The sequence below is a fragment of the Oncorhynchus clarkii genome, chromosome 26 (genome assembly GCF_045791955.1).
Source record: "Oncorhynchus clarkii lewisi isolate Uvic-CL-2024 chromosome 26, UVic_Ocla_1.0, whole genome shotgun sequence".
Lineage (NCBI taxonomy): Eukaryota > Metazoa > Chordata > Actinopteri > Salmoniformes > Salmonidae > Oncorhynchus > Oncorhynchus clarkii.
In genome coordinates this window covers 42,841,956-42,869,779 of record NC_092172.1, presented here as the reverse complement: position 1 = coordinate 42,869,779, position 27,824 = coordinate 42,841,956, and the positions used below count along the sequence as shown (strand labels likewise).

At 42.2% G+C, this 27,824-nt stretch overlaps 1 protein-coding gene across 1 annotated transcript; it reads left to right on the top strand.

The window, feature by feature from the left end:
- The first annotated feature begins 1,514 nt into the window (after nucleotides 1-1,514).
- On the top strand, nucleotides 1,515-26,037 carry LOC139384624 (troponin T, fast skeletal muscle isoforms-like). The gene is made up of 14 exons (XM_071129442.1): nucleotides 1,515-1,519; nucleotides 1,660-1,673; nucleotides 9,101-9,223; nucleotides 13,183-13,200; nucleotides 13,635-13,655; nucleotides 15,483-15,501; nucleotides 15,904-15,943; nucleotides 16,085-16,201; nucleotides 16,838-16,915; nucleotides 17,952-18,065; nucleotides 18,915-19,027; nucleotides 19,253-19,343; nucleotides 22,872-22,912; nucleotides 25,619-26,037. The coding sequence occupies exons 1-14, from the start codon at nucleotides 1,515-1,517 to the stop codon at nucleotides 25,653-25,655; spliced, it is 831 nt and encodes a 276-aa protein (XP_070985543.1). The 3' UTR covers nucleotides 25,656-26,037.
- Nucleotides 26,038-27,824: the final 1,787 nt, after the last annotated feature.

Sequence of the window (27,824 nt, the reverse complement as noted above, 5' to 3'; positions counted from 1 at the left end):
TCAAACAGCTATGGAGATACAGCTGCTCTGAGTGTTCTATACTGAGGGTTATGGGTCAAAGGTTACATCCCTTGGGGCCTCCCAGGTGGCGTAGTGGTCTAAGGCTGTGCCGCCAGAGACTCTGGGGTCGAGCCCAGGCTCTGTCGCAGCCGACCTCGACCAGGAGGTCCATGGGGCTCAAACCCAAGGAAATCTTCAAATGGGCACACACACACACACACACAGACACACACACACACACACACACACACAAAATAGGATAGATTTTCAACCAAATGTTTTTATATCGTTTTAGTGTTAGTCTGGTGGAGGCGCGTCGTCATCGTCAACCAGTCTTTAATATCACAAGTTAACCAAACGAACCACAAAGGGTCAACCGAATGGTCTTGTCGACCCCCCAACCAATCAGGAAGGATCCTCAGACCTCTCCTTACCATCATCACTTATTCCTTCTTTGTTGTGATGAATGACCACGATGCCCAGATATGGAGAAGAGGAGAGGGTGGATTTGGGAGCTATGTGGACAGAGAAGGTCTCAGCTGAGTCGGGGTAATAAGATCCTAAAGGACTAAGCCTGAAGGACATCTGCAGCTGTCTTGGACCACTAGGTGTGAAAGAACCCTCTTAGGACACTTTATATATATATCCGAAAGGATTAGAAATGAGAGTTCTTCCACGTCCTGTACAGCCGAGGGCTTCAGAGACCTGAAAGGGGGATGAGGAGATGTGTTAGCGTGTCGTGTGTACTACATGACACTAAGTTGTCCTTTAAGTGCACCTTAGGGAAGTTTTAACCTACAAATGATGTCAAAAGATGTTGGAAGGATGTGAATGAAGAGGATATAACTTACCTCAGCAGTGTGTCGGTTAAGGCAGCCCCCCCCCCCCTTCCTCGCACCTCTCTGATTCAGAGGGGTTGAATGAGGAAGACAACTGACTAGGTATACCCCCCCCCTTCCCCGCACCTCTCTGATTCAGAGGGGTTGGGTTAAATGAGGAAGACACCATTTCAGTTGAATACATTCAGTTGTACAACTGACTAGGTATCCCCCCCCCCCCCCTTTCCCTTTCCTTGTATTACCCAGGTATCCCCCCCCCCTCCCCTTTCCTTGTATTACCCAGGTATCCCCCCCCCTTTCCTTGTATTACCCAGGTATTCTCCTTCAGATGAAAGGGGGGAAAACATCCTACAATATATAATATATAATACATTTAAATGAAGAAACCTTCCTGCTTTTCTTCCAGGTGTAAATCCACCGTCACCATGTCTGACACTGAGGAAGTGTAAGTATTCCCATTTTATCATTCATTTTATTCCTTTCATTTTAATTTAGTTTCATTTATTTTATGATTGAGGATTTCATTTCCTTGTTAGGCTCATTAGCTACCAAATAGTTTACAACGAACTAAATGTATTACGTTTTGGTGCTGTCAGTGGGACTGAGACATTTACAACCTGACCACTGAGTATCGATGTTAGTAAATCATTGCAGTTGGAGTGAAACAGGATAGACATGAGGTTTATCGGTGGTGACATTAAAGTTTTAGTTAATGCAGGTAGGAATGGCGATTTTCTATTACTGAAGAGAGCAGTTGGACTGATAACTCTAAGTTAAATGAGCCGATTGATGTTAACTGTATACTGTTGTTATTTTTCAGTGATCAGATCGAGGGTAAGTGGAAAAATTAACAATATTACTTTGAAAGAATCTACTCTTACTTTAATGATCAGTGATACGTATCTCCACATGTCATTAAACAAGGTGGAGTTGAGGCCTTCTGTACAACAGCTTCCTCTATTCTTAGAGCTGTGTCTCCCCCAACTGGGTTCCCGAAGAACAGACAGATGGTGTCCATTCTCAACCCGTCTGTCCTCAACTCTGTGTTTACTTTATAATCATGTAAAGATACTGTTGTTAAGCCTGAACTCTTTTACACTGTGTATCAGCAGTGGTGATAATAATTAAATGTTTCTTCTAACCTCCTAAAAGGGTTGAAGTCTGTCTATTTCTGTGCAGGTTTGGCTTCACTCAGTGAAAGATAATGTTAACATCAAAGACTATATCATTAGATTTGAGTTTCAGGTACATATTGTCAGGCAATGGGGTCCGCAATACAGGCCCATTAATTCTGGCAATTGTCTTTTACCTGAGGAAGTAAGACAATCATCTTTTGCCATTTTGTCATTAATCCTGACAGTATGTCAAAATCAGGTACTGTATTCCGTCCTCCTAGACTGGACACAGCCCTAGATGATGGTATACTGTCCTCCTAGACAGGACCCAGCCCTAGATGATGGTATTCCGTCCTCCTAGACTGGACCCAGCCCTAGATGATGGTATTCCATCCTCCTAGACTGGACCCAGCCCTAGATGATGGTATACTGTCCTCCTAGACTGGACCCAGCCCTAGATGATGGTATACCGTCCTCCTAGACTGGACCCAACCCTAGATGATGGTATACCGTCCTCCTAGACTGGATACAGCCCTAGATGATGGTATACCGTCCTCCTAGACTGGACACAGCCCTAGATGATGGTATACTGTCCTCCTAGACTGGATACAGCCCTAGATGATGGTATACTGTCCTCCTAGACTGGACCCAGCCCTAGATGATGGTATACTGTCCTCCTAGACAGGACCCAGCCCTAGATGATGGTATTCCGTCCTCCTAGACAGGACCCAGCCCTAGATGATGGTATACTGTCCTCCTAGACTGGACCCAGCCCTAGATGATGGTATACTGTCCTCCTAGACTGGACCCGGCCCTAGATGATGGTATACTGTCCTCCTAGACTGGACCCAGCCCTAGATGATGGTATACTGTCCTCCTAGACTGGACCCAGCCCTAGATGATGGTATACTGTCCTCCTAGACTGGACCCAGCCCTAGATGATGGTATACTGTCCTCCTAGACTGGACCCAGCCCTAGATGATGGTATACTGTCCTCCTAGACTGGACCCAGCTCTAGATGATGGTATACTGTCCTCCTAGACTGGACCCAGCCCTAGATGATGGTATACTGTCCTACTAGACTGCACCCAGCCCTAGATGATGGTATACTGTCCTCCTAGACTGGATACAACCCTAGATGATGGTATACTGTCCTCCTAGACTGGACCCAGCCCTAGATGATGGTATACTGTCCTCCTAGACTGGACCCAGCCCTAGATGATGGTATACTGTCCTCCTAGACTGGACCCAGCCCTAGATGATGGTATTCTGTCCTCCTAGACTGGACCCAGCCCTAGATGATGGTATACTGTCCTCCTAGACTGGACCCAGCCCTAGATGATGGTATACTGTCCTCCTAGACTGGACCCAGCCCTAGATGATGGTATACTGTCCTCCTAGACTGGACCCAGCCCTAGATGATGGTATACTGTCCTCCTAGACTGGACCCAGCCCTAGATGATGGTATACTGTCCTCCTAGACTGGACCCAGCCCTAGATGATGGTATACTGTCCTCCTAGACTGGACCCAGCCCTAGATGATGGTATACTGTCCTCCTAGACTGGACCCAGCCCTAGATGATGGTATACTGTCCTCCTAGACTGGACCCAGCCCTAGATGATGGTATACTGTCCTCCTAGACTGGACCCAGCCCTAGATGATGGTATACTGTCCTCCTAGACTGGACCCAGCCCTAGATGATGGTATACTGTCCTCCTAGACTAGACCCAGCCCTAGATGATGGTATACTGTCCTCCTAGACAGGACACAGCCCTAGTAGATGGTATACTGTCCTCCTAGACTGGACCCAGCCCTAGATGATGGTATACTGTCCTCCTAGACTGGACCCAGCCCTAGATGATGGTATACTGTCCTCCTAGACTGGACCCAGCCCTAGATGATGGTATACTGTCCTCCTAGACAGGACACACCCCTAGATGATGGTATACTGTCCTCCTAGACAGGACCCAGCCCTAGATGATGGTATACTGTCCTCCTAGACTGGATACAGCCCTAGATGATGGTATACTGTCCTCCTAGACTGGACCCAGCCCTAGATGATGGTATACTGTCCTCCTAGACAGGACCCAGCCCTAGATGATGGTATACTGTCCTCCTAGACTGGATACAGCCCTAGATGATGGTATACTGTCCTCCTAGACAGGACCCAGCCCTAGATGATGGTATACTGTCCTCCTAGACTGGACACAGCCCTAGATGATGGTATACTGTCCTCCTAGACTGGACCCAGCCCTAGATGATGGTATACTGTCCTCCTAGACTGGACACAGACCTAGATGATGGTATACTGTCCTCCTAGACTGGACACAGCCCTAGATGATGGTATACTGTCCTCCTAGACTGGACCCAGCCCTAGATGATGGTATACTGTCCTCCTAGACTGGACACAGCCCTAGATGATGGTATACTGTCCTCCTAGACAGGATACAACCCTAGATGATGGTATACTGTCCTGTCCTCCTAGACTGGATACAGCCCTAGATGATGGTGTACTGTCCTCCTAGACAGGATACAACCCTAGATGATGGTATACTGTCCTGTCCTCCTAGACTGGACCCAGCCCTAGATGATGGTATACTGTCCTCCTAGACTGGACCCAGCCCTAGATGATGGTATACTGTCCTCCTAGACTGGACACAGCCCTAGATGATGGTATACTGTCCTCCTAGACTGGACCCAGCCCTAGATGATGGTATACTGTCCTCCTAGACTGGACACAGCCCAGGATGATGGTATACTGTCCTCCTAGACAGGATACAGCCCTAGATGATGGTATACTGTCCTCCTAGACTGGACCCAGCCCTAGATGATGGTATACTGTCCTCCTAGACTGGATACAGCCCTAGATGGTATACTGTCCTCCTAGACTGGATACAGCCCTAGATGATGGTATACTGTCCTCCTAGACTGGACCCAGCCCTAGATGATGGTATACTGTCCTCCTAGACTGGACCCAGCCCTAGATGATGGTATACTGTCCTCCTAGACTGGACACAGCCCTAGATGATGGTATACTGTCCTCCTAGACAGGATACAGCCCTAGATGATGGTATACTGTCCTCCTAGACTGGACCCAGCCCTAGATGATGGTATACTGTCCTCCTAGACTGGACCCAGCCCTAGATGATGGTATACTGTCCTCCTAGACTGGACACAGCCCTAGATGATGGTATACTGTCCTCCTAGACTGGACCCAGCCCTAGATGATGGTATACTGTCCTCCTAGACTGGACACAGCCCTAGATGATGGTATACTGTCCTCCTAGACAGGATACAGCCCTAGATGATGGTATACTGTCCTCCTAGACTGGACCCAGCCCTAGATGATGGTATACTGTCCTCCTAGACTGGACACAGCCCTAGATGATGGTATACTGTCCTCCTAGACAGGACACAGCCCTAGTAGATGGTATACTGTCCTGTCCTCCTAGACAGGACACAGCCCTAGTAGATGGTATACAGTCCTCCTAGACTGGACACAGCCCTAGATGATGGTATACTGTCCTCCTAGACTGGACCGAGCCCTAGATGATGGTATACTGTCCTCCTGGACTGGACACAGCCCTAGTAGATGGTATACTGTCCTGTCCTCCTAGACTGGACACAGCCCTAGATGATGGTATACTGTTCTGTCCTCCTAGACTGGACACAGCCCTAGGTGATGGTATACTGTCTTCCTAGACTGGACCCAGCCCTAGTAGATGGTATACTGTCCTCCTAGACTGGATACAGCCCTAGATGATGGTATACTGTTCTGTCCTCCTAGACAGGATACAGCCCTAGATGATGGAATACAGTCCTCCTAGACAGGACACAGCCCTAGATGATGGGATTACAGTCCTCCTAGACAGGACACAGCCCTAGATGATGGAATACAGTCCTCCTAGACAGGACACAGCCCTAGATGATGGAATATAGTCCTCCTAGACAGGACACAACCCTAGATGTTAGGATACTGTCCTGTCCTCCTAGACAGGATACAGCCCTAGATGATGGTATACTGTCCTGTCCTCCTAGACTGGATACAGCCCTAGTAGATGGTATACTGTCCTCCTAGACAGGATACAGCCCTAGATGATGGTATACTGTCCTGTCCTCCTAGACTGGATACAGCCCTAGATGAGCCTTCAAGTGAAGATGTGCTATAATTTAGAGAATGCAAATTATATACGCATGGGTTTGAATAAATGTTTTTTGTCAAAGTCACAAATAGTGTGTAATTTATGCAGTCATGGAGTATATTATATAGTATGTATGATCAGCATGATTCTGACTTGACCTGGGACAAGGCTATAGACTCCTATAGAGCCATGTCTCAAGTCAAGGATTGGACCAATTTATGAACTAAGAAATGTCTCCTACAGAGCAATGTCTCAGGTCAAGGATTGGACCAATTTATGAACTAAGAAATGTCTCCTATAGAGCCATGTCTCAGGTCAAGGATTGGACCAATTTATGAACTAAGAAATGTCTCCTATAGAGCAATGTCTCAGGTCAAGGATTGGACCAATGTATGAACTAAGAAATGTCTCCTATAGAGTCATGTCTCAGGTCAAGGATTGGACCAATTTATGATCTGAGAAATGTCTCCTATAGAGCAATGTCTCAGGTCAAGGATTGGACCAATTTATGATCTGAGAAATGTCTCCTATAGAGCCATGTCTCAGGTCAAGGATTGGACCAATTTATGAACTAAGAAATGTCTCCTATAGAGCCATGTCTCAGGTCAAGGATTGGACCAATTTATGAACTAAGAAATGTCTCCTATAGAGCCATGTCTCAGGTCAAGGATTGGACCAATTTATGATCTGAGAAATGTCTCCTATAGAGCAATGTCTCAGGTCAAGGATTGGACCAATTTATGAACTAAGAAATGTCTCCTATAGAGCCATGTCTCAGGTCAAGGATTGGACCAATTTATGATCTGAGAAATGTCTCCTATAGAGCAATGTCTCAGGTCAAGGATTGGACCAATTTATGATCTGAGAAATGACATGTGTTTTTTGTTTCACCATATTTCTTTTGCGGAAACTGAAGACGAGGAAGGTAAAAAAAAAAAACAACAACAACAACAACAGACAATTCGGTTTCCATGGCGTTTCCACTCTTACTAATTTGTCGACTCTTACCTTTAATCTGAAATGTGTTTGACAATGCCTGCTTTGCAAGTCTTTTTAATAGATTATTTGTGTGATATTTTATGACTAATTAACAACCGCTTTTGCTTCCCTTCAAATGTCTGTAATGTGAAGCTCATAAACATCTTAACTGCACTGGAAAGCTAGCTTTGTATGAAGTCAGATTCACACAACGTTACTCATCTCATATGTATATACTGTATTTTATACCATCTATTGCATCTTGCCTGTGCCGCACAGCCGTCACTCTTCCACATATACATTTATATGTATATTTATCTGTATATATGTCATTCACCCCTTTAGATTTGTGTGTATTAGGTAGTTGTTGTGACATTTTTAGATGACTTGTTAGATATTACTGCGCTGTCGGAACTAGAAGCACAATCATTTTGCTGCACTCGCATTAACATCTGCTAACCATGTGTATGTGACCAATAACATCTGCTAACCATGTGTATGTGACCAATAACATCTGCTAACCATGTGTATGTGACCAATAATATCTACTAACCATGTGTATGTGACCAATAATATCTACTAACCATGTGTATGTGACCAATAACATCTGCTAACCATGTGTATGTGACCAATAACATCTGCTAACCATGTGTATGTGACCAATAACATCTACTAACCATGTGTATGTGACCAATAACATCTGCTAACCATGTGTATGTGACCAATAACATCTGCTAACCATGTGTATGTGACCAATAACATCTGCTAACCATGTGTATGTGACCAATAACATCTGCTAACCATGTGTATGTGACCAATAACATCTGCTAACCATGTGTATGTGACCAATAACATCTGCTAACCATGTGTATGTGACCAATAACATCTACTAACCATGTGTATGTGACCAATAACATCTGCTAACCATGTGTATGTGACCAATAACATCTGCTAACCATGTGTATGTGACCAATAACATCTGCTAACCATGTGTATGTGACCAATAACATCTGCTAACCATGTGTATGTGACCAATAACATATACTAACCATGTGTATGTGACCAATAACATCTGCTAACCATGTGTATGTGACCAATAACATCTGCTAACCATGTGTATGTGACCAATACAATTTGATTTGATTTGATTCATGTCTGTTTTCCCACAACGAAGCAAAGATTTAACATGGACTCAGACCTTCAGTGGTGCGCTTTGCTTCTCTGTTGTAACTTAGCAACCACAATGACATTACAGTATGCAGCCACACATAGTGATACCCGTACAGCCTTCCCTGTGTGTGAGCTTCGTGTACCAGTTCGTCAGGTGGAATGGAAATACTTATTGCTTTGTTTGTCCGGTGATCAACTGAATTCCCTAGATAATAAAGTCTGTCATTGTTGATCAAGCGTTTGTAAAAAGAAAAAATAACAATCTCACAAAATCCCTGCTTGCTTATCATTTATCATCATTACGTTTGTTTTATCTGTGCTTAATCACGTTTGATTTATCAAACGGCTTGTCAAACACTTCTTAAAGGGTGACTGTTTTAACTTAGTGACTTTTTAGTGATTTTAGAAAACTTAAAAAAGAATGAAAAATGTGATTGGGCGATAAGGAATTCCACATTTTTTTTTTGGTCATGTGACACGTTTTCAAAATCAGGTATCTCCGGTATGCAGAAAACCATCAATCATTCATAACGTATCATTTCACTTCATCTTATTAATGCCATCTACCCATCTTTTTCCATCCCTCTTTCCTCTCTTCTCTCATTCCTCTCTTTCTGTTCTTCTCAGCATCACTGCTCGCTGCACACACCCCAGCAGGACAGTACTGTCCTCTCCTCTCTTCTCTCATCCCTCCTTCTTAAAACTGAAGTAATCTAATTTCATCCTACAACCCTAACCAGATTCTCTCTCTCTCCTCCTTATACGCGTTCATAAACAAATATCTAACCTCTCTCCGAAACCCTTCCTCCCCCTGGTTTCCCGCTGCATGCTGTGTGCTCTGCTGCGTGTCCCAAGAAGAGGTAGTAGAAGTAGAGGTAGCCCCCGAGGCAGCCCCAGAGGAGGAGGTAGAGGAAGAGGAGGTAGAGGAGGAGGCAGAACCCGAGCCTGAGCCTGAGCCTGAGGTTGTAGAGGAGGAAGGTATGTGGCGTAGCTTATTCATTCATCCTTCCCTCGTGCAACCACACCTGTCCCCCAGGTAGACATAGATGAGACCTACTAATATAGTATATAGTCCCTCCTGATAGTGTGTGTGTCCCCCCCCCCCCCCCCCCCCTGTCTCCACCTCAAACCCCTGAGGCACTAATGTTAACTGTTGAGCTACTGGAGGTGCCTCCTCTTCATAACTGCCCTCTATGAAGAAAGCATACTTCTATCGTACTGTATATCCATAGTATACTATGTACTGTATATTAGTACTGTATATCCATAGTATACTATGTACTGTATATTAGTACTGTATGTGCATAGTCTACTATGTACTGTATATTAGTACTGTATATGCATAGTATACTATGTGTATTAGTACTGTGTATCCATAGTGCGGTATGCATATTGGTACTGTATACCCATAGTATACTATCTACTGTATATTAGTACTGTATATCCATAGTATACTATGTGTATCAGTACTGTATATCCATAGTATACTATGTGTATTAGTACTGTGTATCCATAGTGCGGTATGCATATTGGTACTGTATACCCATAGTATACTATCTACTGTATATTAGTACTGTATATCCATAGTATACTATGTGTATCAGTACTGTATATCCATAGTATACTATGTGTATTAGTACTGTGTATCCATAGTGCGGTATGCATATTGGTACTGTATACCCATAGTCTAGTATGAGTATTAGTTACAGCTACAGTACACGTTCATGTACTTTCTCAAGCACGCCTCTGCCTCACTGAATGGCTTCAGCTGCTTCCTCTCAAACTGCTTCTTTAATATCACCGATCATGATCAATCCCAAATCCACCCCTAGGCCCTAGGCCCTAGCCCCTAGCCCCTCTGCACTTGGAGATCTGAGATGTGCCTAGACAGTGGTATGAGCTAGGGGTTAATGAGGATGAGATCTGAGATGTGCCTAGATGGTGGTAGGAGCTAGAGGTTTTGAGGATGAGATCTGAAACGTGCCTAGAAAGTGGTAGCAGCTAGGGGTTAATGAGGATGAGATCTGATATGTGCCTAGACGGTGGTAGGAGCTAGGGGTTCATGAGGATGAGATCTGATATGTGCCTAGACGGTGGTAGGAGCTAGGGGTTCATGAGGATGAGATCTGAAATGTGCCTAGATGGTGGTAGGAGCTAGAGGTTTTGAGGATGAGATCTGAAACATGCCTAGACAGTGGTAGCAGCTAGGGGTTAATGAGGATGAGATCTGATATGTGCCTAGATGGTGGTAGGAGCTAGGGGTTAATGAGGATGAGATCTGAGATGTGCCTAGACAGGTGGTAGGAGCTAGGGGTTAATGATGAATGTGGTGTTAGATGTGCCTAGACAGGTGGTAGGAGCTAGGGGTTAATGAGGAATGTGGTGTTAGATGTGCCTAGACAGGTGGTAGGAGCTAGGGGTTAATTATGAATGTGGTATTGGATGTGCCTAGACAGGAGGTAGGGGTTAATGAGGAATGTGGTGTTAGATGCTGCAGATGCATTGGGCTTGTGGATGAATACATACTATAGCCCTACCTGGGAATATTTACTAAACTAGTAAGGGTGCTAGAAACTAAAGCTAAACCAACGACTGCTATCTTCAATTCTTACTATAACACCTCATCGGGAGCTGCTTCTCCCAGAATGCAACTGGAGAAAAGATAATGAGCCCCTGATTTTGTAGTGCTCTAAACTTTCTGTATATGATGGGAATGTATTAGAACCTGGAGGTTGCTTTCTAGAAATGTTTTGAATATGGCAAATGGATGAAAATGCTCAATGGAAGAAAGGAAGCTTCCATCATAAGTACCTGATTATTATATTTTAATCCTACTCCAAAATAACCGGATTATTATATTAAATCCTGCTCCAAAATAACCTGATTAACATATTTAAATCCTGCTCCAAAATAACCTGATTAACATATTTAAATCCTGCTCCAAAATAACCTGATTATTATATTTTAATCCTACTCCAAAATAACCTGATTATTGTATTTTAATCCTGCTCCAAAATAACCTGATTATTATATTTTAATCCTACTCCAAAATAACCTGATTATTATATTTTAATCCTACTCCAAAATAACCTGATTATTATATTTTAATCCTGCTCCAAAATAACCTGATTATTATATTTTAATCCTGCTCCAAAATAACCTGATTATTATATTTTAATCCTGCTCCAAAATAACCTGATCATTATATTTTAATCCTGCTCCAAAATAACCTGATTAATATATTTCAATTCTGCTCCAAAATAACCTGGTTATTATATTTTAATCCTGCTCCAAAATAACCTGATTATTATATTTAATCCTGCTCCACTGTAACGGGATTATTACCTTTTAATCCTGCTCCAAAATAACCTGATTATTATATTTTAATCCTGCTCCAAAATAACCTGATTATTATATTTTAATCCTGCTCCAAAATAACCTGATTATTATATTTAAATCCTGCTCCGAAATAACCTGATTAACATATTTAAATCCTGCTCCAAAATAACCTGATTATTCTATTTAAATCCTGCTCCAAAATAACCTGATTATTATATTTAATCCTGCTCCAAAATAACCTGATTAACATATTTAAATCCTGCTCCAAAATAACCTGATTAACATATTTAAATCCTGCTCCAAAATAACCTGATTAACATATTTAAATCCTGCTCCAAAATAACCTGATTAACATATTTAAATCCTGCTCCAAAATAACCTGATTAACATATTTGAATCCTGCTCCAAAATAACCTGATTAACATATTTAAATCCTGCTCCAAAATAACCTGATTAACATATTTAAATCCTGCTCCAAAATAACCTGATTAACATATTTAAATCCTGCTCCAAAATAACCTGATTAACATATTTAAATCCTGCTCCAAAATAACCTGATTAACATATTTAAATCCTGCTCCAAAATAACCTGATTATTCTATTTAAATCCTGCTCCAAAATAACCGGATTAACATATTTAAATCCTGCTCCAAAATAACCTGATTAACATATTTAAATCCTGCTCCAAAATAACCTGATTAACATATTTAAATCCTGCTCCAAAATGACCTGATTAACATATTTAAATCCTGCTCCAAAATAACCTGATTAACATATTTAAATCCTGCTCCAAAATAACCGGATTAACATATTTAAATCCTGCTCCAAAATAACCTGATTATTATATTTAAATCCTGCTCCAAAATAACCTGATGACTTTATGTGGATTAAGGTCTTTTTTTCATCCATGCCCACCTCTGCTACTCTTCCTCAATGGTCCTAATTTCACCATTACAGAGATGATGTTGAGGAAGGCGGTCCCTCATTCCTTCAACCTCGCTATACCTGTGTTTCATTACCGTAACGGCACGGATGAAGGATGACGTTGCCTCATATAAAAGGAGCTTTCTTTGCCCCGTTTGAGATCTTGTCTGAATAGCTTATTTTATTAACCTATAAAGGACTGATTACAGGAACGGTGCAGAAAGTTTAATGACCGTTAATTAACAACTTGTTTATCTCTCACATTGGGGTGTCATTTAATATAATACTACATATCAATTATTTATTCTTATAGTTCATATTCATATTTACCTGTTTTCTTGAAGTGTACTTCTGGCCACATTTACTGTAATGTATGGTGTATTACACTGGTCATAAACACCTCAATTTGGGTTGAGTGAATGTTCTGCAGAGCTGTGCCTAGTCAACTGAATGTGTACTGAATGCGCTAGCAGGCACCAGGGTTGTAAACTTCTGGGAACTTATTGGGAATTTCCAGTTTTCTTCTTCAGAAATCCCATTGGAAGATTTCTGGAACTCTCCGGGAACTTTGCAACCCTGGCAGGCACCAACAGCTTGTCCTGAGCTTATGTACAGTATATATCACTAATCATGATATCTATTCTGCTCTTGCTTTGGATGTTTGCTGCATGCAGAGGCCTATGAAGAGGAAGGTATGTGTATTCAAGTTCTTAAAGTTGTATGTGTACCTCTGATTGGACAGACTGCACTGTGTCAGTCTCCTCTCCCAGTTCAGGAGGTTTACGCTATCGCAAGACTGGAGAAAGAGACCCTGTCCATGAGTCCACGTGCTCCAGTAGCAAAACACTGCCCAAATGTAGTCTCCTGCTAAATATCTTTCCCCTATATTCGCAACAAATTAATGAAAGTTAAAGGCCTGAGTAATCTCGGGAACCAAGAACCAAATCTCACGTGAATAGTCTGTCACGCGAAACTACGGCCTGAGTGGCCTATATGAGAAATGACAGCGAACAGACCTGTTGTGACAGCGTGAGAAAGGGTGACGGAATATGAAATGCTGCAGTGACTCCTATGTTCATGTCTGCTCTGTCTGCTTCTCTTCCTGCATGACATTCTGCCAAACCAGTCGAGGAAGGAGAACAAGATGGTACTTTGTATTTCTCTGACTGCTAGAGTGTTGCTGTTGCTTTGCTTGTGGTTTCTACCTGTTTTGAGTGTGAACGTCAAGCCAAAATCTAATCACAATGGCAACGATGTTTTCGGTACTTATTGACAATTCATTGTAATTTCTGATTTTAATGAATATTTCTGTCACCAACTTGACTTTTGGAATAGAATTAACATGTATCATCCAAGTACAGAATTCAGTCTTGGATTGTAGAAAGAGTCTAATTCTGACAATGAAGTAGTTCTAATGAAGAGGAAAGGAGAATGGAATGTAGAAAGAGTCTAATTCTGACAATGAAGTAGTTCTAATGAAGAAGAAAGGAGAATGGAATGTAGAAAGAGTCTAATTCTGACAATGAAGTAGTTCTAATGAAGAAGAAGGAAAGGAGAATGGAATGTAGAAAGAGTCTAATTCTGACAATGAAGTAGTTCTAATGAAGAGGAAGAAAGGAGAATGGAATGTAGAACGAGTATAATTCTGACAATGAAGTAGTTCTAATGAAGAAGAAGGAAAGGAGAATGGAATGTAGAAAGAGTCTAATTCTGACAATGAAGTAGTTCTAATGAAGAGGAAGAAAGGAGAATGGAATGTAGAAAGAGTCTAATTCTGACAATGAAGTAGTTCTAATGAAGAAGAAGGAAAGGAGAATGGAATGTAGAACGAGTCTAATTCTGACAATGAAGTAGTTCTAATGAAGAAGAAGGAAAGGAGAATGGAATGTAGAAAGAGTCTAATTCTGACAATGAAGTAGTTCTAATGAAGAAGAAAGGAGAATGGAATGTAGAACGAGTCTAATTCTGACAATGAAGTAGTTCTAATGAAGAAGAAAGGAGAATGGAATGTAGAACGAGTCTAATTCTGACAATGAAGTAGTTCTAATGAAGAAGAAAGGAGAATGGAATGTAGAAAGAGTCTAATTCTGACAATGAAGTAGTTCTAATGAAGAGGAAAGGAGAATGGAATGTAGAACGAGTCTAATTCTGACAATGAAGTAGTTCTAATGAAGAGGAGAAAGGAGAATGGAATGTAGAAAGAGTCTAATTCTGTCAATGAAGTAGTTCTAATGAAGAAGAAAGGAGAATGGAATGTAGAACGAGTCTAATTCTGACAATGAAGTAGTTCTAATGAAGAAGAAAGGAGAATGGAATGTAGAAAGAGTCTAATTCTGACAATGAAGTAGTTCTAATGAAGAAGAAAGGAGAATGGAATGTAGAAAGAGTCTAATTCTGACAATGAAGTAGTTCTAATGAAGAAGAAAGGAGAATGGAATGTAGAACGAGTCTAATTCTGACAATGAAGTAGTTCTAATGAAGAAGAAAGGAGAATGGAATGTAGAAAGAGTCTAATTCTGACAATGAAGTAGTTCTAATGAAGAGGAAGAAAGGAGGAAGGAAGTCATAAATAGCATAGAGATCCTACATAGTGAATAGTAAAGTATTACTCTTGTCCTACTCATCCTTTACAAGCACCTACACTGTACATATCTGTTATTATACATGTTAACAGCTTTTTTTTCACTAACACATACCAAATTAACATTGTGAAATTGAAAGTAAAACCTACAAAACGGTTTACTTTTCCTATTATAATATGAATGAGTTATTATTTTTTTCTAAGTGAATAAAAGTAGCCTGAAACTGCGGCCCAGAGATGTAACACGAAGTGTGTCCACACGGATATGTCCCCTTGATTAACCGAACCTCCATTTTTGGGGTCTGTTGCTTGAGATCTTTGTCACTGGTTATGTGATATCTCTAACACTGTAATATATTCTTCCCCCACGTTTACGATGTTCTTACCGAACAGAGGAGAAGCCCAAGTTCAAGTGAGTAGAACTTCTATCCAACATTCATGTCAAACCAACCAATTCAAGCGGTGTGTGTGTGTGTTCATCAGGGTTGGGATCAAGTCAATCCATTCAGGAAGTAAACTGAAATTACAATTACAATTGTCCTAATTGGAAGGAAAAAAAACAAGTGAAGGAGGAATTGAAGGAATTGGAATTCGCTACAATTTCAGATTACTTGGTGAATTGACTGAACAGAAACTGAATTTTAACCGGAAGTCCAGAACCCTGGCTTCCACATGTTTGTAACCCTGTAGCTTGTATGCTAAATGTTTTATAAGGACAGAACCAACAGTGGCAGCGCCAGAACCAGGTGAATTTTGCTGCCTTGTCCTAAAAACATTAGATATAACTTACGTGGCATATTTTGACATTCCATAGAGTCCCTAAGGTCCCTGATGGCGAGAAGGTGGACTTTGACGTAAGTACACTATAAATCTTTTATCCTAAATCCTGTTTCCTGAACTAAAACATCCTTGGCCAAAAGAAAGCAACCGTTTAGGTCTGGTACAGTGATACAACACTTGAGGTCATCTCTCTCTAACTTTTGTTGTTTTAACAGGACCTCCATAAGAAGCGTCAGAACAAAGACCTGATTGAGCTGCAGGGGCTGATCGACGTCCATTTTGAGAACAGGAAGAAGGAGGAGGAGGAGCTTATCGCCCTCAAGTCCAGAATTGTGAGCTGTTATTACCTCGCCTTTACAGCTGTAAATACAGGTGTACATACCAGGGTTTGGGAGTCAAATCCATTTAAATTGCAGACCATTCAGGAAGTACTCTGCAATTACAACTACAATTCTTCTTCTATTCTTTTCAATTAGGAACATTTGGAATTGGAGTTGTAATTTGGTTAACATTCTGAATTGACTGGAATTGAAATGGAATTGACATTAACCCTGGTAGAACCAGGTATAAATTCAGGAGTAGAAACTATGCTTGACTTACGGAATGGAGCCCAAACTGATACATAGGTCGACGTTGACCTTCTGGGAATTTTGGGCTTCTGTCTTGAAGAACTTCTAGAACTTAATTCCAATCCTTTAGCCCAAGTAACAAGGCTACAGTAAACCATGTGTTCTGGTGGTAGACCTGTAAACAACCTATATCTTACCCCAAGTAACAAGGCTACAGTAAACCATGTGTTCTGGTGGCCTAACAACCTATCTCTTAGCCCAAGTAACAAGGCTACAGTAAACCATGTGTTCTGGTGGCCTAACAACCTATCTCTCAGCCCAAGTAACACGGCTACAGTAAGCCATGTCTTCTGCTGGCAGACCGGTGAACAACTGTGTCTGTGGTTCTATTCCTCTCAGGAGAAACGAAGGTCAGAGAGGGCTGAGATCCAGAGGGTACGCACTGAGAAGGACAAGGAACGCCAGGCCAGACGTGAGGTCTGTATAGCCTAAACTCTGCAGGCAAACACATGAATTCAACATGTACTTTAAGTTTTTTTTTTTTTTTTTAAACCAACATGTGGTTGCTTAACGTGGGTGTTGTGGTTGCTTAATATGGGTGTTGTGGTTGCTTAACTTGGGTATTGTGGTTGCTTAACGTGGGTGTTGTGGTTGCTTAATATGGGTGTTGTGGTTGCTTAACGTGGGTGTTGTGGTTGCTTAACGTGGGTGTTGTGGTTGCTTAACGTGGGTGTTGTTGGTGTTGTGGTTGCTTAACGTGGGTGTTGTGGTTGCTTAACGTGGGTGTTGTGGTTGCTTAATATGGGTGTTGTGGTTGCTTAACGTGGGTGTTGTGGTTGCTTAACGTGGGTGTTGTGGTTGCTTAACATGGGTGTTGTTGGTGTTGTGGTTGCTTAACGTGGGTGTTGTGGTTGCTTAATATGGGTGTTGTGGTTGCTTAACGTGGGTGTTGTGGTTACTTAACGTGGGTGTTGTGGTTACTTAATGTGGGTGTTGTGGTTGCTTAATATGGGTGTTGTGGTTGCTTAATATGGGTGTTGTGGTTGCTTAATATGGGTGTTGTGGTTGCTTAACATGGGTGTTGTGGTTGCTTAACGTGGGTGTTGTGGTTGCTTAACGTGGGTGTTGTGGTTACTTAACGTGGGTGTTGTGGTTGCTTAACGTGGGTGTTGTGGTTGCTTAACGTGGGTGTTGTGGTTGCTTAACGTGGGTGTTGTGGTTGCTTAATGTGACTGTTGTGGTTACTTAACGTGGGTGTTGTGGTTGCTTAACGTGGGTGTTGTGGTTGCTTAACGTGAGTGTTGTGGGTGTTGTGCTTGCTTAACGTGGGTGTTGTGCTTGCTTAACGTGGGTGTTGTGGTTGCTTAATGTGGGTGTTGTGGTTACTTAACGTGGGTGTTGTGGGTGTTGTGGTTACTTAACGTGGGTGTTGTTGTTACTTAACGTGGGTGTTGTGGTTACTTAACGTGGGTGTTGTGGTTGCTTAACGTGGGTGTTGTGGTTGCTTGTACAGGAGGAGAGGCTGAAGAAGGAGGAGATGGATCAAAGGAGAAAGGCTGATGATGACGCCAAGAAGAAGTCAGCTCTGACCAACATGGGCTCCAGCTATAGCAGCTCACTGCAGAAGGTCAGGTGACCTCCACACACACCACGCTAAACACAAATCCAGGGCCTCTCAAAATGCTCCTCGTTTCCTACTTTTTATTTGATTTCACTAGACAAGTCAGTTAATTAAGAGCAAATTCTTATTTACAATGATGGCCCACCCAGGCCAAACCATATCCCGGAGGACACTGGGGCCTTAGACCACTGCGCCATTCGGGAGTGCACTACCTTGTTCCCTACATATAGAGTGTACTACCTCGTTCCCTACATATAGAGTGTATTTCTTTGGAAAACATAGACCTATCTTCATCACAGCCAATCTGCTCTTCTGGAAACACGTTTTAAGGTTTAATTAGTGGATGCTTCAGTCCTAGTTGTTTCCATGAAATGACACGCATCACATAACAACGTAACAGGATTGGAAGATAATGAGAGAGAGACGTCACATGATTGAAGTTACAGATGGTTTGTCATTATGAGCTGTAGCTCTGAACCTGTAGCACAGACCTAGATGAAATCTGAAATGGCCCCACCCTTATTTCCCATTGCCTGACGACTCATCCTGAATTTAATTACGTTGTTCTATCGATCGCCCCATTCACCTGTCTGAACTTGCCATCCTAGAAGTCGTTTGTGCTGACGTCAAACATGACGCGATTCATTTATCCGTGTAGGCCAGCTCTGTCCCAACCCATCGGTTTCTGGGACCAATCAGAACGGGTCAGAATGTGTTCGCTTACTCAAAGAGATCCAGAAGAAACATTAGCGGCCGTGGCGTTGGGCCTGAGTGATGTGGATGGGCAGCCAGGCTATATTCCCTATGTGTGTGTGTGTCTCTGAACCTGTTGCCGTTGCTCTGTCACCTCCCCAGGCCGACACTAAGAGAGGAGGTAAGAAGCAGACTGAGAGAGAGAAGAAGAAGAAGATCCTGGCGGAGCGACGTAAACCTCTCAACATCGACCATCTGAACGAGGACAAGCTAAAGTAAGATGTTCGTCTCGGTGGGAGCGTGGATATGTTTGTTTCTGTGTTAGTCAAAAATAGGCAGAGTCCTGAACCTGAGCCCTTTAACATAGTTGTAGAGGAACTAGAACATTCCTTGTAGACATCTCTAGACTATGAGAATACTTCCTTTCGCTGTGGTCATTTTCAGATCACAGAAATGTGCAGTTTTTTGAGCCAACCTCCTGAATGTGTTGTCCTTTGCAGGGACAAGGCCAAGGATCTATGGGAGTGGATGCACCTACTGGAGTCTGAGAAGTATGAACACATTGAGAAACTCAAGAGGCAGAAGTATGAGGTGAGTGATTATTTTACATTTAAATTTTTTTGTGTGCTTCTTCCATAGAGATACTATGCAAAATGACCATTATTATACATTAGGGTTGGAGTCAATTCACTTTTCAATTAAGTATTTTTTTAATACAATAAAAAAGTATATATATATTATCGATTTTTTTTTCTCTCCACATAATTTGAAGGGGCAATCTGTAGTAGATACATACACTACGTGGTCAAAAGTATGTGGACACCTGCTCGTCGAACATCTCATTCCAAAATCATGGGCATTAATATGGAGTTGGTCCCCACCCTTTGATGCTATATCAGCCTCCGCTCTTCTGGGAAGGCTTTCCACTAAATGTTGGAACATTGCTGCTATAACAGCCTCCACTCTTCTGGGAAGGCTTTCCACTAGATGTTGGAACATTGCTGCTATAACAGCCTCCACTCTTCTGGGAAGGCTTTCCACTAGATGTTGGAACATTGCTGCTATAACAGCCTCCACTCTCCTGGGAAGGCTTTCCACTAGATGTTGGAACATTGCTGCTATAACAGCCTCCACTCTCCTGGGAAGGCTTTCCTCTAGATGTTGGAACATTGCTGCTATAACAGCCTCCACTCTCCTGGGAAGGCTTTCCACTAGATGTTGGAACATTGCTGCGGGGACTTGCTTACATTCAGTCACAAGAGCATTAGTGAGGTCGGGCACTGATGTTGGGCGATTAGGCCTGGCCCGCAGTCATCGTTCCAATTCATCCCCAAAGGTGTTCGATGGGGTTGAGGTCAGGGCTCTGTGCAGGCCAGTCAAGTTCTTCCACACCGAGTGGAGTACGCTTTGTTATTGTCATAATACTTAGAACAATTATAGTCTAAGTGGTTCAGGGTCAATTTACTTTTGCAGTGCCGTTCCCGCCCCTGTTTTGGTAAAAACCTGTGCTATTGTGCTCTTATGTATTTGATTGACTACTGATTCATAATCAGAGGGTAAGCGTTTTCTCTCATTCTGTAAGGAAGGACTTGCCAGTTGTCGTTCAGACAGAAGGCAATGCTGAAAACCATGTTTCAGGCAAAAAATGTGTTATTATTACAATGATCAACTTTGTGCACACAGAGGCTAATTATACATTTAGGGTCAGTTTCCCAGACACCTGTAACTGAAGATTCTCAATTGATCTGGATTTCTATACCAGAACTAGGCTTAATTTGTGTCTGGTAAACCAGCCCTTACTGTTACAATAGTGGTAGGTAGATTCACCAGATGTTGAGACAAAGGGGTTTTCTTACTGTTACATCAGTGGTAGGTAGATTCACCAGATGGTGAGATAAAGGGGTTTTCTTACTGTTACATCAGTGGTAGGTAGATTCACCAGATGGTGAGATAAAGGGGTTTTCTTACTGTTACATCAGTGGTAGGTAGATTCACCAGATGGTGAGATAAAGGGGTTTTCTTACTGTTACATCAGTGGTAGGTAGTTTCACCAGATGGTGAGATAAAGGGGTTTTCTTACTGTTACATCAGTGGTAGGTAGTTTCACCAGATGGTGAGAAATGGGTTTTCTTACTGTTACATCAGTGGTAGGTATTTTCACCAGATGGTGAGATAAAGGGGTTTTCTTACTGTTACATCAGTGGTAGGTAGTTTCACCAGATGGTGAGATAAAGGGGTTTTCTTACTGTTACATCAGTGGTAGGTAGTTTCACCAGATGGTGAGATAAATGGGTTTTCTTACTGTTACATCAGTGGTAGGTATTTTCACCAGATGGTGAGATAAAGGGGTTTTCTTACTGTTACATCAGTGGTAGGTATTTTCACCAGATGGTGAGATAAAGGGGTTTTCTTACTGTTACATCAGTGGTAGGTAGTTTCACCAGATGGTGAGATAAAGGGGTTTTCTTACTGTTACATCAGTGGTAGGTAGTTTCACCAGATGGTGAGATAAAGGGGTTTTCTTACTGTTACATCAGTGGTAGGTAGTTTCACCAGATGGTGAGAAATGGGTTTTCTTACTGTTACATCAGTGGTAGGTATTTTCACCAGATGGTGAGATAAAGGGGTTTTCTTACTGTTACATCAGTGGTAGGTAGTTTCACCAGATGGTGAGATAAAGGGGTTTTCTTACTGTTACATCAGTGGTAGGTAGTTTCACCAGATGGTGAGATAAATGGGTTTTCTTACTGTTACATCAGTGGTAGGTATTTTCACCAGATGGTGAGATAAAGGGGTTTTCTTACTGTTACATCAGTGGTAGGTAGTTTCACCAGATGGTGAGATAAATGGGTTTTCTTACTGTTACATCAGTGGTAGGTATTTTCACCAGATGGTGAGATAAAGGGGTTTTCTTACTGTTACATCAGTGGTAGGTAGTTTCACCAGATGGTGAGATAAAGGGGTTTTCTTACTGTTACATCAGTGGTAGGTAGATTCACCAGATGGTGAGATAAAGGGGTTTTCTTACTGTTACATCAGTGGTAGGTAGTTTCACCAGATGGTGAGATAAAGGGGTTTTCTTACTGTTACATCAGTGGTAGGTAGTTTCACCAGATGGTGAGATAAAGGGGTTTTCTTACTGTTACATCAGTGGTAGGTAGTTTCACCAGATGGTGAGATAAAGGGGTTTTCTTACTGTTACATCAGTGGTAGGTAGATTCACCAGATGGTGAGATAAAGGGGTTTTCTTACTGTTACATCAGTGGTAGGTAGTTTCACCAGATGGTGAGATAAAGGGGTTTTCTTACTGTTACATCAGTGGTAGGTAGATTCACCAGATGGTGAGATAAAGGGGTTTTCTTACTGTTACATCAGTGGTAGGTAGATTCACCAGATGGTGAGATAAAGGGGTTTTCTTACTGTTACATCAGTGGTAGGTAGTTTCACCAGATGGTGAGATAAAGGGGTTTTCTTACTGTTACATCAGTGGTAGGTAGATTCACCAGATGGTGAGATAAAGGGGTTTTGAGCCATTTTTTTTTTTTACCTTTATTTAACTCGGCAAGTCAGTTAAGAACAAATTCTTATTTTCAATGACGGCCTAGGAACAGTGGGTTAACTGCCTCGTTCAGGGGTAGAACGACAGATTTTTACCTTGTCAGCTCTGGGATTTGATCTTGCAACCTTTCGGTTACTGGTCCAACACTTTAATTTGGGGAGGAAATTGTGGTAATTGCTGGAGTAGGATGGTTGGATTGGAATCAAATTCATTAAACACACGTGTTTGATGCCATTTCATTCGCTCCTTTTCGGTCAGTATTAGTGTGAGCCGTCCTCCCCTCCTGTGCTTTAATGACATCAGATCAACTACAAACCCTTGTGAAGATATTGACTGTGCCGATCCAGACACTAGTCCACTAGTGCTGTAGTGGGTATGTGTGTCGGTGAGAGTAGTCTTGGTTTCCCACCTCATCCCAACAGGTCGTTCCAACAGGACTGCTGCTGTCTCTTTAAAGGTGTCGCTAACGACCCAGAGGTCATGGGTCAAATGTAACGCCCACTGGCAACCTCCCTGCTGCTTCTGATTGGTTTAAACACGCTCATGTGTTGTTTTTTCAGGTCATCTCTCTCAGAAATCGTATTGATGAGCTTCAGAAACAGTAAGTACTGCCTCCCACTCCCTCAGAATTCCTTCCTCTCCCAGTCATTGTCTGCCTCCCTGTTGGAACCCTATTCCGAATATAGTGCACTAATTTTGACCAGGTCCCATAGGGTTCCCGATAAAAAGTAGTGCACTATTTAGTGAATAGGGTGCCATTTTGGGACCAAAACCCACTCTCTTCACTCCTCAGCGACAGTATGATGATCTGATGCATGTCCTAATAATGAAAGGCATTGTCATAACACTTTAATTCTGGTCAGAGGTATTTATTTTTTACCTTTATTTAACTCGGCAAGTCAGTTAAGACCAAATTCTTATTTTCAATGACGGCCTAAACTGCCTGGTTAACTGCCTGTTTAGGGTCAGCTCGGGGATTTGAACTTGCAACTTGCAACGGTTACTAGCCCAACGCTCTAACCACTAGGCTACCCTGCCGCCCCGTATAAAGAGGGCTTGACAAAGAGTTATGTTGGTCAACATTATACGGCTCACTTCTCCAACCCTAAGGCATGACTGTTGTACTAAGAAGCACACAAAATGTCCTTGGAACACGTTTACAAGGCGGACATTTTGTTTTTGCAAAAAATGGTAGGCCATTGCAAAACACTGAAGTGTCGTGCGTAGTAAAAACATTAAAATAATTCCGTTGCTGAACCCCTGAAACACCATCCACCTTACAAGACTAGCCAATAATGAGTGACTTGTCTCGACCGTACCACAGGAGAGGTTTTTAAACAACATGTCTCTACGCCCGTTCCATCAAATGATCATCATCATGTGATACAACAGTGAGAAGTACTGTAAAGTCCACACCAGAAACCTAGTTCTATACAGTATGGCTCTGTGTTGTTGTCCATGTACTGTAAGGGCTGCTTCAGAGGCAAAGGAAGTGAGGTCAACGCTATAATATGTCAATAGGAAGTGAGTCTCAACGCCATAATATGTCAATAGGAAGTGAGCCTCAACACTATAATATGTCAATAGGAAGTGAGTCTCAACGCTATAATATGTCAATAGGAAGTGAGTCTCAACGCCATAATATGTCAACAGGAAGTGAGTCTCAACGCTATAATATGTCAACAGGAAGTGAGTCTCAACACCATAATATGTCAACAGGAAGTACTTTAACCACACCATCCCCAGCTACTGGATGTACTCGTGAAGTGTTTAACATTTCACCACTTGCTCTTTAATTGGTCCAAGTATTCTTCAAGATTGATCAAAAGGGAACAAATTGCTCTTAACATTGGCCTACCAAACATTGTAGCCCACAATAATTTATTGTCTTAATTTCTTTGCTATCTGTCTGTCTAAGTATGTGTGGATGAGTCTTTCTGTCTGAGTCTGGGTGGATGAGTCTTTCTGTCTGAGTCTGGGTGGATGAGTCTTTCTGTCTGAGTCTGGGTGGATGAGTCTTTCTGTCTGAGTCTGTGTGGATGAGTCTTTCTGTCTGAGTCTGGGTGGATGAGTCTTTCTGTCTGAGTCTGGGTGGATGAGTCTTTCTGTCTGAGTCTGGGTGGATGAGTCTTTCTGTCTGAGTCTGCGTGGATGAGTCTTTCTGTCTGAGTCTGGCTGGATGAGTCTTTCTGTCTGAGTCTGGGTGGACAAGTGTTTCTGTCTGACTCTGGGTGGATGAGTCTTTCTGTCTGAGTCTGGGTGGATGAGTCTTTCTGTCTGGGTGGATGAGTCTTTCTGTCTGAGTCTGGGTGGATGAGTCTTTCTGACTGAGTCTGCGTGGATGAGTCTTTCTGTCTGAGTCTGGGTGGATGAGTCTTTCTGTCTGAGTCTGGGTGGATGAGTCTTTCTGTCTGAGTCTGGGTGGATGAGTCTTTCTGTCTGAGTCTGGGTGGATGAATATTTCTGTCTGAGTCTGGGTGGATGAGTCTTTCTGTCTGAGTCTGGGTGGAGGAGTCTTTCTGTCTGAATCTGGGTGGATGAGTCTTTCTGTCTGAGTCTGCGTGGATGAGTCTTTCTGTCTGAGTCTGGGTGGATGAGTCTTTCTGTCTGAGTCTGGGTGGATGAGTCTTTCTGTCTGAGTCTGGGTGGATGAGTCTTTCTGTCTGAGTCTGGGTGGATGAGTCACGTGTGGAGAAATTTCATTCTTCAAGGATGACATATCTACTGTGTTTTACAATAGTATACTGAACATGACATCTACTGTGTTTTACAATAGTATACTGAACACAATATCTACTGTGTTTTACAATAGCAAACTGAACACGACATCTACTGGGTTTTACAATAGCAAACTGAACACGACATCTACTGTGTTTTACAATAACAAACTGAACACGACATCTACTGTGTTTTACAATAGCAAACTGAACACAACACTGTTTCTGGGATAGCTTAAAGATAGTCCAACATTTTGAACAAATAATCAAATCAAACACAACTTTTTTCCCCCCTTGTATGATAGGCTTCTTTTCAAAAACGATTTACTCTCACGGGAGTAATAACGTTGTAAAAAATAGTGCCTCCTGACCTCAGAATTAATGTTGGGCTCACCTACTATTTTGGATATTGTAATTTACACGTGGTATGTTATCCTAAACATGTAAATAAATCATACATTATAACTATGGTTCACCAATGGGACTATGTCATTGGCTGCTGTTTAAAGCCAATGCTTGACACTAGAGGGCATTACCTACATAACAGAACAGGACCCCTGACGTGTGTTTGCACTGTTGACGCATTGCAGCAGCAAGAAGGGAGCAGCAGCCCGCCGCAGAAAGTAAACTGCGCCGACCTCAAGAGGCCTCGGCACCGGCGTGCGTCCGCCATGCTGCCCACTTCTGTACCGGCAGGGACAACTGCCTCTGCCTCTGCCCGCAACAGCCATCCAGAGACCGGCTAGACCCACGTCATGGAACCGACAAGATGCACTGGATGTCCTACTGTCTGCTTTCGTGTTATGTGAATTATGTTGTCACAGTCGCATTCTTCTCATGTCCTGTCCTCTCACAGCGGACTGTTGTTAGGTTCTCATGTCCTGTCCTCTCACAGCGGACTGCTAGGTTCTCATGTCCTGTCCTCTCACAGCGGACTGTTGTTAGGTTCTCATGTCCTGTCCTCTCACAGCGGACTGCTAGGTTCTCATGTCCTGTCCTCTCACACCGGACTGTTGTTAGTCCTGTCCTCTCACAGCGGACTGCTAGGTTCTCATGTCCTGTCCTCTCACAGCGGACTGTTAGGTTCTCATGTCCTGTCCTCTCACACCGGACTGTTAGGTTCTCATGTCCTGTCCTCTCACAGCGGACTGCTAGGTTCTCATGTCCTGTCCTCTCACAGCGGACTGCTAGGTTCTCATGTCCTGTCCTCTCACAGCGGACTGTTAGGTTCTCATCGTATTTTTTTTGTAAATAAAAAAGAGTGACGCTTCCTGTGTGTGTGTTGCTGTTGTGTGTTAACTGTTTTCTCAGCACAATAAAACACATCTTATTTACTTTAACATCACGCAATATAGTTTGGGTGGGCCTACTCTTGTGAGGCGACAGTAGCCTAACTCAGGTGGGTTTACAAGTCTTCCATGATTTAAAATAATTTCAAATAATATATATTTTTTCTAGAATCCAGATATCCAGATATAAATATGTAGCCTATTGATAATTTCTCTATGATAATTTGTAAGATCACTCACTGTAGGCTATCTGTAAAATCATAAACCTAGATTAAATTACCCCGGAAATTGTAAAAATACTAATGTTTTTTTTTAAGTAGGCTTATTCGATAGAAAATACACGTTAGCTAAATGTCATCATGTATTCAATAAAAAATCAAATCTAAAAAAAAAATTGAATCTATGCAACTTCTCAAAATCCCCCAAAATGTGATAGCTTTCGTTTAATGTTACATTTAAATAATTTAGCAGAAGCTCATTTCGGAGTTTGAATGTCGGAGTTTGAACCAGCTGTATTTCAGTTACTGGCCCAACGCTCTTAACCCTCCTGTTGTGTTCGTTTCATGTTAATTAATTCTGTGTTTCCGGTCCAAAATGACCGCCCCATTATAGCTGATTATAAATCCATAATAATAGATATATTATCACCTAATATTGTGTTAGATCTTTTTATCAATTTAAGTTATTGTGAACATTACACGTTTTGGACTTCTATTTGCTATTTATGGCCTGTAGGCCTCATTGACCTGAGCTAATACACTCGTTTGTGAGTAAAACAAGCATAATGTATGGATTATTTTGACTATAACAAATACTCAGATGAAATATATTGTGCTATTTATCACAGACTAATATGTGTCAAAGTGCCATGTGCCAGTGCCATGATCAAAGATATGATCAAGAGCCTCAAATACAGTATAGCGTTTGGTAATTGTGCTGCCACAGCATGAATTGTGAGCAAGGCCTAAAAAAAAGTTTATATACTGTATACCAGAGCTGCGAGAAAAGTTCTATATATTATTGAAACAATGTTGCGATTGTTTGTGAGAATGCCAACAGGTGTGGTTCCGTGGAGGAAAGATTATATTGGGGAAAGGTTCCCGTGGGGGTTGCCATGGAAGCCAAGAAGGGGAGTGAGGTGTGTGTGTGTGTGTGTGTGTGCGTGCGTGTGCGTGTGCGTGCTCAAACACTCATGCATGTGGGGGTCTGGGAGAGGAAGTGTGTCCATCTGATGAATGGACATGTGCCTGAACTCAGTTTTATACACTAATTGTAGTCTCTCCCATTCATTTCTAATGGTCATTTTTGACCGGGAACACCGCAGGTGTACAAAAGTTAAATAAAACACCCAAAACGTTCTGAAAATCATCCACATGTATTTTGTGTGTTCAGATGCCCTGTGTGGACAAAGTCCTGGAACCTTATGACAATCAGATGAAATGAACTACATTTGACAGAGAGAAAACTTGTGTATCGGTCCAATTCGACCGGAACACAACAGGAGGGT

Coding starts and splice junctions, on each gene's coding strand:
- LOC139384624 (XM_071129442.1), top strand. Junction 16,916..17,951: donor AACGCCAGGCCAGACGTGAG/GTCTGTATAGCC, acceptor TTGCTTGTACAG/GAGGAGAGGCTGAAGAAGGA. Junction 19,028..19,252: donor CTGAACGAGGACAAGCTAAA/GTAAGATGTTCG, acceptor TGTCCTTTGCAG/GGACAAGGCCAAGGATCTAT.